Below are 12702 nucleotides of genomic sequence, written 5' to 3'. Positions count from 1 at the left end.
TTACCGTTCATGTGGAGTGTTTATGTGCAAAGTAGGTGGACATTGGAGACATGACTTTGAGCATTCTCCTGTATAGGTACTGTTCCTGTAATAGTGTGTTTTAGACTGGTCCTTGTTACTGCTACAGTAGGAGTTGAATGCCAAATTTCAGATTTATTTTGTCAGTTTGCCTTCTACGAGGTAAGAAAACGTATTTCTCTACACAAATGGAACACGTGGACCAAATGCTCTGTGAAATAGACCTGCACTTGACGTTCTAACCATTGATAAATGCATTTAAATATGCCTCTATCCACAGAACATCAACACCTGATGGAACAACAGAAACTTTATGGGTAAGATTACTTTAAAACAAGCTATTTCAGTAACACTGTATATTAATCGTCTCCTATAGAGATATGACTCATGTACACGTTTTTTTTCTATGGCCCCTTTTTTCTGATAGCTGCCATCGATGGTTCCACATTGCATGTGTGGATTGGCCTTCAGTGTCCCATTCTCTATGTTTTGTAGGTCAGCGTGAGCCGTGAGTACTTTTTGTTCTGCACCGATTTGTTATTTTACTGTCAGCAATATAATGCATAATTAATTGTTGAAGCCACAATTCTGAATCTGTTTCAGGCAACCCATTGATGAGGCTGCGGACCAGAATGTATCGTTTTTTATGTCAATTGATGAGGCTGCATGGGGAGCAGCATTTTATTTTTATGTGGCTGGGGAAGAACAGCATTTTAACTAAATTTTTTAATTGATGCGGCTGGGGAAGAACAGCATTTTAACTTTCTTTTTTAATTGATGCGGCTGGGGAAGAACAGCATTTTAACTTTCTTTTTTAATTGATGTGGCTGGGGAAGAACAGCATTTTAACTTTATTTTTTAATTGATGCGGCTGGGGAAGAACAGCATTTTAACTTTATTTTTTAATTGATGCGGCTGGGTGTCACGCCCTGACTCAGGGGACTCGTATATGTTGAGTCAGGGTGTGTAGTTTCTATGTTGTGTATTTCTATGTTGTAGTTCTAGCATGTCTAGATCTATGTTGGCCGGTGTGGTTCCCAATCAGAGGCAGCTGTCGCTCGTTGTCTCTGATTGGGGACCATACTTAGGCAGCCTATTGGCACTGTGTAGTTGTGGGATCTTGTTCCGTGTGAGGTATGTTGTTTGTGTACCGTGGACTTCACGTTTCGTTTCGTTTGTTGTTTTGTCGCTTGTTTATTCATTCCAAATAAACATGTATGCATATCACGCTGCGCCTTGGTCTGACCCGTTCATGAACGATCGTGACAGGAGATCCCACCAAACGAGGACCAAGCAGCGTGCCCAGGAAGAGCGAATTGCCATGTCACAGGTGGGCAAATGGTGGTCATGGGAGGAGATATTTGCGGGGAAAGGGCCATGGGCAAAGGTAGATGCCCAGGCAGGAGAGGAGCAACGGCAGCACAGAGGAAGCCGGTCGAGGAAGAAGCCCGAGAGACAGCCCCAATAAAACATTTTGGGGGGGCTAAAGGGGTGGACGGGGAGCGTGAGAGAAGAGCCCCGACCACTGCACCCGGTTGGTTTTCAGTTTGGGTCCCTACGACCTTGGGAAGAGGAGTGTGAACAGTATTATACTGAGGAGTCGGAGGATGACGACGACGACGAGTTTCTGTTCCCTAACTCGTGGGGGCTCCCGGAGGAGTCCTCACGGGAAGAGGAGTGCCGACGACGGAGACCCGAGAGGCAACCCCAAGAACATTTTGGGGAGGGGCACACGGTGTGGACAACGAGGCAGCAGGAGGCCGCGACAGGGTGGATCTGCAGGTTAGGAGAGGAGGCCACCATGTTACGGGGGCTATTGGTTCAGAGGGAGCAGAAGTTATTCGGTCAGAGGGAGGCGCTACAGGAGGCTATAAGGGAGAAGGAAAGTGTAGAGGCACGACGAGAGGAGCTGGTTAGGCAGCAGAAGGAGCGGGGGTTAATAAAGGAACCCAGTCCCGCTGGTGCGCGTCGCCAGCCCGGCCCGGCCGGTTCCTGCTCCTCGCACCAAGCCAGTGGTGCGCGTCGCCAGCCCGGCCTGTTCCTGCCCCTCGCACCAAGCCAGTGGTGCGTGTCGCCAGCCCGGTCCGGCCTGTTCCTGCCCCTCGCACCAAGCCAGTGGTGCGCGTCGCCAGCCCGGCCCGGCCTGTTCCTGCCCCTCGCACCAAGCCAGTGGTGCGCGTCGCCAGCCCGGCCCGGCCTGTTCCTGCCCCTCGCACCAAGCCAGTGGTGCACGTCGCCAGCCCGGCCCGGCCTGTTCCTGCTCCTCGCACCAAGCCAGTGGTGCTCGTCGCCAGCCCGGCCCAGCCTGTTCCTGCCCCTCGCACCAAGCCAGTGGTGCGCGTCGCCAGCCCGGTCCGGCCTGTTCCTGTCCCTCGCACCAAACCAGTGGTGCGCGTCGCCAGCCCGGTCCGGCCTGTTCCTGCTCTTCGCACCAAGCCAGTGGTGTGTGTGTCCAGTCCGGCACGGCCCGTGCCTGTTCCACCGGTGCCTAGTTCAGCACCGGTCAGCTGCTTTACTCCAGAGCCAGAGCAGTCCGCTCCACCGGTGCCCAGTTCAGCTCCGGTCAGCTGCTCCATTCCGGAGCCTGAGCAGTCCGCTCCACCGGGGTCTAGTCCAGATCCGGTCAGCGGCTCCACTCCGGAGCCAGAGCAGTCCGCTCCACCGGTGCCCAGTCCAGCTCCGGTCAGCGGCTCCAGTCCAGACCCAGACGTCAGCCCCTCTCCAGGTTCGGGGTCTCCCACACCAGGGTCCAGACAGGGCTTGGAGTATAGTGGAAGGAAGGAGAGGGGAATTAACGCGCCGAGGTCTAGACCAGACCAGGGGCGCAACAGGGAGGCGAAGAGTGAGAGGTCGTCACGCCCTGAGCCGGATCCGCCTCCGAGGCGGAATGCCCACCCGGCCCCTACCCTGTTATGTTTATGTTGCGCGGTCGGAGTCCGCACCTTTGGGGGGGGGGTACTGTCACGCCCTGACTCAGGGGACTCGTATATGTTGAGTCAGGGTGTGTAGTTTCTATGTTGTGTATTTCTATGTTGTAGTTCTAGTATGTCTAGATCTATGTTGGCCGGTGTGGTTCCCAATCAGAGGCAGCTGTCGCTCGTTGTCTCTGATTGGGGACCATACTTAGGCAGCCTATTGGCACTGTGTAGTTGTTGGATCTTGTTCCGTGTGAGATATGTTGTTTGTGTACCGTGGACTTCACGTTTTGTTTAGTTTGTTGTTTTGTCGCTTGTTTATTCATTCCAAATAAACATGTATGCATATCACGCTGCGCCTTGGTCCGTCTCATTTATCAACGAACGTGATACTGGGGAAGAACAGCATTTTAACTTTATTCTTTAATTGATGCGGCTGGGGAAGAACAGCATTTTAACTTTATTTTTTTATTGATGCGGCTGGGGAAGAACAGCATTTTAACGTTCTTTTTTAATTGATGCGGCTGGGGAAGAACAGCATTTTAACTTTCTTTTTTAATTGATGCGGCTGGGGAAGAACAGCATTGTAACTTTCTTTTTTAATTGATGCGGCTGGGGAAGAACAGCATTTTAACTTTCTTTTTTAATTGATGCGGCTGGGGAAGAACAGCATTTTAACTTTCTTTTTTAATTGATGTGGCTGGGGAAGAACAGCATTTCAACTTTCTTTTTTAATTGATGTGGCTGGGGAAGAACAGCATGATTTTTTTGTTGTTGTAATATACAAGTGTCTTTCCGAGCAGTTAGAGGGGATCTACACTGTCTGAGAAATGTAATTCTGTTTGCTAATGCCCAAGTTTGACCAAAATATTGGAACATACAGTATGCTTTGCTTGTGCATAGGCCTATGTGTGGCTTAAAGCATAACAATAATGTCAAATGTAACTACCAATATGTTTATTTCATTTAAGTATGTATAATTTAATAGTCAGTTTGCATCGATATGCACAGTAAATTTGTTAAGAATCTGTGGCTATCGTATTGGGCTGCTTGTACATTTTACCCCACTGAATTACAGTTTCAATAAATCTGGCACCGAAAGTCTGATTCTTACGAGGTGAAGTTCTCCTGATTCATTGGGGTCTCCTGTAGTTTTGTAAGAATGGTCCTTGGTGGCACAACAGACCAACTGTATCTGAACACATATTTTCTGTATACCCTGAGTATACCAAACATTAGGAACGCCTTCCTAATATTGAGTTGCACCCCCTTCCCCCTTTGCCCTTGTCGGGGCATGGACACAGGGATGCTGGCCCATGTTGACTCCAATGCTTCCCACAGTTGTGTCAAGTTGGCTGGATGTCCTTTGGGTGGTGGACCATTCTTGATACACACGGGAAACTGTTGAGTGTGAAAAACCCAGCATCGTTGCAGTTCTTGACACAAACCGGTGCGTCTGGCACCTACTACCATACCCTGTTCAAAGGCACTTAAATGTTTTGCCCATTCACCCTCTGAATGGCACATACACAATTCATGTCTCATTTTCCTGTCCTGCTAAGCATTCAAAATGTAACAAGTACTTTTGGGTGTCGGGGAAAATGTATGGAGTAAAAAGTACATTATTTTCTTTAGGAATGTAGTGAAGTAAAAGTCAAAGTTGTAAAAGATATAAAATAGTAAAGTAAAGTACAGATACTCCAGAAAACGACTTAAGTAGTACTTTTACTTAAGTACTTTACACTGGTGGCAACATGATGATCCCAATCATTTAGGTTGCCCTCTGGTATGTTCTGTTGTGAACTGTCTGGGACTTGTTGTTGTTTCCCTGTTTACTACTCAAAGATCTTTTACTTATTAAATCATAACTTAGCATAACTAGGCTACACAGAACCACGGCGGACCCATTGTAAAATAAGAGGCTTTTCTTCATATTAAAACGTGTCCCAGTGCAACTTGCCTAGCTCTGCCCACTGGGGTGTGGCTTACAGAGCGCTCTTTGAAATAAGCACTTGTATCGCCATATTCCAACGCAGGATCGAGTTATCTCACCATACCAGGACAAGGAGCGTTTTAGCTATCAGTTTATTCCAAGTAATAATTTAACACTACAATAATCGATAGGACAAGTAGTGTAAATCTAATACAGTCATCAAGGCAGGACTCACTAATTTCATTCATACTGACAAAATAGAAATGCCATATTATCCTGTCAATAGTTGGAGTGGGATGATTGCAGAGCACCCTGCCTCAAACTGTCAGGATGTTCATTTTCTAGCTCACAAACTACATTCCTTTGCTGTGATTTATTTTATTCATTCTTGTCTCTCACTTTTGTCTCACATTATCTATTCAGCTCTCCTGTGTCCTGCTCCCAGAGATCACCAAGCATGGGCTGATTCACTCACCTGTGAGGAGAATCATCCTACAGCAGTTTGAACTAGCCCAGCCGTCACTATTTAGACATTGGGACCACACATGCATTTGCCTGTTGTCTTTTCTTTGTGGATTTTGTCTTGCACAGTCTAGTGCATTTTAAATTTGAAGAACAGATCCTTTCGATACGCCTATGGGGCCTTGGCACACAAATGCTCCTAGAGAGAAGGGGGAATACTGAAGCATGCGTTGATGACAGTTCTACAGTCTCTATCAGAGGCCCAGGCTTTTGCCATAGATGGTAAACATTATAAGATTGTGCCCTCCATGGCACTTGATAAACATTGATTTGTAGGTTACACTATATTTAGATACTTCAAATACTGCCTGAGACACCTTTGCTATTTGTCTCCGTACTCAATAAATGGTGAAACACTATTTGATTTGATGTTAATCATTTAAACCACCTAAATATACTATACTCACATTCACTGAACATTTCATTTTTGAAACTCAAACATTCATTTCCCAACTACTTTTTCTATAATCCTACAGGCTCTTTATCATTATCCATACCTTATAGTCCAATGCATCCAGCATTATGCATGCCCACCATGGTATAGGGCAGCTGCTATTTGAGAACTCATCTGGTTTAGAAATCAAACTGGTTATCTTATCTTATCTTATCGCCGGGACCACCCATACGTAAAAATGTATGCACACATGACTGTAAGTCGCTTTGGATAAAAGCGTCTGCTAAATGGCATATTATTATTATATTATATTGCAGAGCACATTGTACAACTTTTATTTTATTTTATATATATATAGAAGATTGTATTGCACGGTACGCTATACAGTGCCTTAAGAAAGTATTCATACCCCTTGACTTAGTCCACATTTTGTTGTGTTACAGCCTGAATTCAAAATGGATTAAATGGATTTTGTTCTGACCCATCTACACAATACCCCATAATGACAAAGTGAAAACATGTTTTTAGAATCTTTTCCAAATGTATTGAAAATGAAATACAGAAATATCTCATTGACATAAGTATTCACACCCCTGAGTCAATACATGTTAGAATCACCTTTGGCAGTGATTACAGCTGTGAGTCTTTCTGGGTAAATCTCTAAGAGCTTTGTGTGACCTTCCTGGTCCAGTCCAAGTCAACACAGGAAGTAGCAATGGTTGGATAGTTCATTTATTTCCAAAGATGCAATGATGGGACACACAGAATGGATGAATGATCAGTAGTCAACAGGATATAAATATCACTCCCACAGCAATTCTCCATAAATCTGCTGTATAATGTACTAACAAAAATAAATAATCAAAATGTCTATCAAAGTCATTGTGATCGTATAGTGGATTTAACAATTTCTAATAATTCCTAATTTACTATAATAAAAATAAATACATTGTTTCCATGTGTAATCTCATATTTACAACATCACAATAAACTATCATCCATTTTAGTATTCAAAATATATCAAATTAACCTGAAAAATTACTCAATGTCACACTCTTGTGGCGAAGAAATATAAGACACCTAGAATGTACCACATATTTTCCTAAACTAACAAAACCAGGCTAATACGCTGGCTGGTGCTCATGAGTTTATAAAACATATACTTTATACATTTGTCATAAATTACCTGCAATGATGGGACAGACACAGTATTGATGAATGATCAGTAGTCGACGGGATATAAATATCACTCCTAAAGAAGATGCATTTTCGAGTTCACTACCAACTGCAAAGAGGGAATTTTAACTAGCATAAAACCCACATTGAAAAATGAAATTCAGCAAATAACATATAAAGAGTGGTTTATTTAACGCCAAACCAACAACAGTAGTTACTAATAACATAAATTGCTAATGTACGATGTAAACGGTGGATTTTATGATGCAATGTCAACTTCATACATTTCTATCCCAGGACTATTCAATGTTCAACTCACCCACTGCAATTCTACATAAATCTGCTGTGGATGACCCAGAATACCATACCTTTATCACTGAGTGTATTAGACAATGTAAACACACTAATCTACCAGTAGGTGGCATAATACCCATTTTATGCAGGAATTTAACAGTTTAATTACACCATTACATTTGCACACCTGGATTGAACAATATTTGCACATTATTCTTTTAAAATTCTTCAAGTGCTGTCAAATTGGGAGTTGATCATTACTAGAAAGCCATTTTCAAGTCTTGCCATAGATTTTCAAGCCGATTTAAATCAAAACTGTAATAGTTCAGTTTGATTTATTGTCAACATCATTACCGTATTGATTAACTGTGATGGGAGATTCAGATTCAGTAAAGCTTTATTAGCATGAATGACAAAGCCACTAGCGAAGTGCGATTATGACATCAACAATAACAGTACAAAAAATATATTAATAATAATAATAATAAATATAAATAATAATAATAATAATTATTATTATTATTATTATTATTATTATTATTATGATAATAATAGTAATGGTGATTAGAGAAAGGGGATATATTTGAATCGGATTACTAAAGTATATTATATAAGTACTTTGTTACAGTGGAACTGTAAACTGATACAACGTTACATGCATACTAAGAGCAGAGTGGCGCAGCGGAAGCGTGCTGGGCCCATAACCCAGAGGTCGATGGATCGAAACCATCCTCTGCTATATGTTTTTCAGTGTTAATTTGTATGGTTATATACCAGCAAACTGTAGTTATATAAATATAGCTAGCTACAATGATCTATATTTACACGGGTATTGTTCATGTCTTGCTTTTGAATCACAAACTATAACAATTTAAATATAATTTATCAAGAGGAAAAACGTTGTGACGTATGTGTGGGTAACTTTTATTTACTTCCGAGTAGGACTGGAGAAATGGCGGGTGTTTGCAGCGACACAATGGATGATTTGGAGGATGGAGAGATTTCTGGATCAAACTCTGATTCAGAAATGGGATCCACAGTTGATGTTAAACCCCAGGTAAGGAGATAATTCATTTAGACGTTCTTAAACATGAGCAATATGGATTGTTTGATTCTGCAAAGTGGGAATGGAAGCAAACATTAGCTAAAGCTAGCTAACGTTAGCTACGTTCGGGACGCTAGCTTTGCAACGTAGCTACAGCACAAATTGAAGAACAGTCTTTAGTTACAGCTTGCTAGAGGAGCACGTCGTCCACAAAGACTGCTGTAGTTTTTTTTGTTTCAAGTCTTAGTGGTCCTAGTGCAAGTGTGTGCTACATTTAGCTAGCTAGCTAGTTCGCGTTGCTATGGTGTGGACACTGTCAAGCTAATTTCTGACTCTGCTGCACGTCATCTAATCTCGGTTATCTAGAAGTAATTCTCGAAAAATGGTCACTTCACATGAATCTGTCCACAAGAGATTACATGTCAACTAACGTTAATCAGAGGGGCCTACTACTTTGCTATTAAAACCTGTTACATTTTTTGTAAAAATACTTTGCTATTAAAACCTGTTACATTTTTTGTAAAAATGTACATACCCAAAAGTAATTATTTATCACGAGGGCCATAAACAATACCTAGTAATACTTATACTGCCAGAAATATTAAAATCTCACCTTTCTGGTATAAATTGTTATAAATTGCTGAGGTAGTCACTTTTCAGGACACAAAGTACACAGTAAAAATGATACAAATATGAAAATTCATACATTGTTTTCCTATTCCACAAAAGTGGGGGAATAGGGCTTGAAATGATTGAAAAGCTTTCTAAATATAGTAAGACATTTATTTAGAAATGACTTACTATAATATTTCACCTTTCTTATAACTTTAAAATAGATATGATCATACATGGTGACAGTACAAAATTAGCACCATTTCATATAACTAGAGAGCATTTTCTGCCCAGTGTCCTCTGAGCAAAGTGGAGACGCCATTCAGATGCCTGCTGACTCTTTACAACTTCAGCTTTAAGGGATTTCATCCCTCTGTGACGAAGAGAAAGTGGTCTTGTTTAAATTCTACATTTTTTTATTTTTTATGTTGAGTGCTCTAAATCCATCTGAGAACATCACTGTGAGATTAAACTCTAGGGTCTCCTGTTTCATATGCCGTATTGTAAGCAGAGCTGCGAGGTTCACAGGCAGAGGAAATTGATCCTTTGTCTGGATAGGCCAGAAAATGTGACATGTCACTCCTTATGCAAGTGAGGTGTCAGATTTAACATACTGCATCTCAGATGAGAGCGGAGAACGGCATGTGAAACAGGACCACCAAAGCATTCACGGAGTGCACAAAAATGTAGGTCAGAACTGGTCCAGAACCGGTCAAAGTCCCCTAAATAGGGGACTTAACGTTTAAGACGTTTTTGAATGGCCTTGTATAATTTACTTTGTGCACGATTGTTTATTTTAATCACTTGTATAGATTTAAAAGGCTTTGTCATTCTGACATCTGAAAATGATCTGACAGTCTTCTCTTCTCTTACCACCTAGATGCCTGCAGCAGCTCCTACTTTCAGTGGCCAGTCTTTCCAGAGCAGGGCCCTTCCACAGACAGCCCCGTCAGCCACAAGCTACCGCAGCACCATGAGAACCGCAGACTCCAGCGATAGCGAACCAGACTCTGATGAGGACGCAGCGGTGTGGAGGCGGAAGCGGCAGAAGTGCTCCAACGCTCCCCAACCTGCTCCGGTCCCCACTCCCCGCTTCGTAGCCCCCCAGGCTAACCCGGGTGCACCAGGCGGCCGCAAAGTCAACAACATCTGGGGCTCTGTGGTTCAGGAGCAGACCCAGCAGGCAGTGGAAGCTGAGCTGGATTTCCTTGGTGTGGATGGTGCCATTAGCATGGCCAGCAGGCAGGTGGAGACCTACAACTACGTCCTGGCCCGCAAGCTCATGGAGAAGGAGAGGGAGGAACAGGAGCCGGGCGAGGTAGCCATGTTGGACACTCAGCTGGATGAGTACATGAAGCGCGGCGGGCCGGCCGCCGAAGAGAATGGAGGCGGCCATTTTAAGAGGAAGCGATCGGCCAAAGAGAGGCTGGGCCCCAGGGCTGAGATGGACATCAAGGGCCGGTATGAGATCACAGAGGAAGACCCAGACGACAGGGTGATTGAAGAGATAGCCCACAGGTGAGCTGGTTGGTTGGAGTATCTCGGCTATGTAATATTTGGCCATATGAAATGTTTGGCTTGCCATGCGGGCTAAATACAATGTCATTATTTTCTTCTTTCCACAGTGTCAACGATATCACACAGTCGTACAATAACCTCATACTAACTTGCGGATCCCTTTTCTCCCCTCAAGGCTACAAGAGCCCAAAAAGGAATTGATTGAGCGAATAGTGAGAGTCATTGGGAAGAAGAAAGCAATTGAACTGCTTGGAGAGACTGCCACACTTGAGGAGACTGGTGGTGTGTACACTATGGTATGCATCTGTTCTCGTTTCAGTTTATATGAGATAGATATAGCTGAGTTAATTGACAACTCCTGTTATATGATAACCATAATGTCCCAATTCTCGTCGCAATTAATCAACACTTGTGTAACTGCATGCCTTTCTAAACAGATTTGAATTAGAACCCTTATGCTAGACTGGTCTGTAACCACTTGTTAAGTCTGTGTGAAATTATTTGCCAATTTGGTATGTTCACCTCACTGTAGGATGGCAGCAGGCGACGGACTCCTGGAGGGGTGTATCTCAACTTGCTGAAGAACACTCCCAGTATCACTAGTGAGCACCTCAAGGTATGACACTTGAGACTAAAATCAAGTGGCTTTTCATGTACTTCTCTAATCCCGTCCACTGAATCAGTGTAGGCCTATATTTTTTCTGTTCTCCCCATATGCACACACTACATTTTTAATAATGTAATTTCTGTAAACATGTAATTTTTTTAACAGGAAATATTTTACGACGAAATCCAGAAGGACTACAAGGGCAAGAAGTCAGCGCAGAAGCGAAGGCGACACGTTGTCGCCAAGAAGATGAAGCAGGCCATCAACACGCTGAACCTGCAGGAACACGACGATGTCTCCAGAGAAACGTTCGCCAGCGACACCAACGAGGCCTTGGAGTCTCTAGAGGTGGTTGCCGAAGAGGAGGGCCAACAGGAACCGGAGCCAGAGCCAGAACCTGCCATGGGCACTGAGGACACACCCGTAGTCTACAACGCTGCTGACCTGGAGGTCTTTTGATTCAAAATGACAGCCCAGTGTCTGAACTTGTGCACTTCCCAATGAGGACGTCCCACAAGGTTGTGGCATCCACTGTGACAGACGGACGCTGCTCAGACACAAAATGGTGAATGCACTGTAAATTACTGTCCACGACAGCGCTATGTAATACTAGACCTTCATCCTCATGTTAGTCTAACAAATTAAGTTTTCCTCTTTATCTGTCAGTTGAAGACCAAAGTTTGTATCAAGATTTGTTCGCGTTAGCAACGTGCTTACAGAGCAGCTAGTTACTAACCACATATACCACCTGACTGCTAATTTCAACAACAGAAAATGTTTTTCTCCATAAATGGATACCAACCCCTCATATTTGTGTCCTGGAAAGCATAAGATTTAGTTTGGCTTCTTTACTAATGCTCTGTTTGTCCACAATAAAGATGTAAGGTGAAAATATGTCACGTAAGGAATGGCTACTTGCTGTCTACTGTATATGTTTATAGGGGGTTTTGTTTGTGCGCTAGTTGGATTGAACAGGATCTCTGAGTGTTTGTCATGTACAGGGGAACTGCACTAAGACCAATCCTTAGAAGACTTGAGTAAGATCAAATCCGTTTTGAGAATTTTCTTTAAATACAATTTATGTTGGTTCCACCCTTTTTTTTTGGATAGATTTGATCACAAGCCAGTAATGTTGAGTGTTATGAAAAATGCATGCATCTTCAGAGAACCCAAGGTCTGTTTCATTAGTTTGAGACTCTTTCGGTTATGTTGCATTGTGAGATAAAGCACTAAATTACTCCAGTTTCTTAACCCATTGCCTTTTTTTCCCCCCGTCTCTGGATGACATCTAGGAAAAAAATCAGTTTTGTGTTTCAACACATTCCTTATAGAAAATAGGGACAATTGCAAAATATTATTAAACTCTTTCATTGTCCACCCTTTGCTTTAATACAGTATGATGATGTAATCAATTGTATTTAGATTTGTCTAATTTCTTCACATCTGAATGGGAATGAATGGGTAGTGTACACCATTCAGGCTGATATGTGTTATCTTGCCCTGTGGTAGTCATTGATTGGCCAGCAATAGACATGGGATGGGAAATTATGCTATTTTGGTCAACTACTTTTCATACTAATGTGATTTTATGATGGGTGGAAATTAAAGTTCACAGTAATCATGTAAAAGCTCCTCACCCATTCAAGAGACTTCGTCATATATTTTAAT

At 42.9% G+C, this 12702-nt stretch overlaps 1 protein-coding gene across 2 annotated transcripts; it reads left to right on the top strand.

Moving 5' to 3' along the window:
* Positions 1-7922: 7922 nt before the first annotated feature.
* phax (phosphorylated adaptor for RNA export) lies at positions 7923-11945 on the top strand. Of its 2 annotated transcripts, XM_084158904.1 has the most exons (6): positions 7923-8081; positions 8195-8309; positions 9790-10427; positions 10603-10723; positions 10960-11043; positions 11200-11945. In XM_084158904.1, exons 1-6 carry the CDS (start codon positions 7993-7995, stop codon positions 11491-11493), a joined length of 1341 nt encoding a protein of 446 aa, XP_084015030.1. In that variant the 5' UTR covers positions 7923-7992; the 3' UTR covers positions 11494-11945. The 2 variants fall into 2 exon arrangements, with proteins under 2 accessions (XP_084015030.1, XP_084015029.1); XM_084158903.1 differs by lacking the exon at positions 7923-8081 and having other exon boundaries at positions 8125-8309.
* Positions 11946-12702: the final 757 nt, after the last annotated feature.

The sequence above is a fragment of the Coregonus lavaretus genome (genome assembly GCF_964263955.1).
Source record: "Coregonus lavaretus genome assembly, chromosome: 4".
Classification (NCBI taxonomy): Eukaryota; Metazoa; Chordata; class Actinopteri; order Salmoniformes; family Salmonidae; genus Coregonus; species Coregonus lavaretus.
Note: the sequence above shows the minus strand (reverse complement) of the source record. Positions and strands in the feature narration are given on the sequence as shown.

What these genes read in the sequence shown, in the direction of transcription:
- phax (XM_084158904.1), top strand. Translation starts at nt 7,993, where the DNA reads ATGTTTTTCAGTGTTAATTTGTATGGTTATATACCAGCAAACTGTAGT. An exon ending in ATTGAAGAGATAGCCCACAG is followed by an intron (nt 10,428 to 10,602) that starts GTGAGCTGGTTG and finishes TCTCCCCTCAAG; the next exon opens with GCTACAAGAGCCCAAAAAGG. An exon ending in TCACTAGTGAGCACCTCAAG is followed by an intron (nt 11,044 to 11,199) that starts GTATGACACTTG and finishes TTTTTTTAACAG; the next exon opens with GAAATATTTTACGACGAAAT.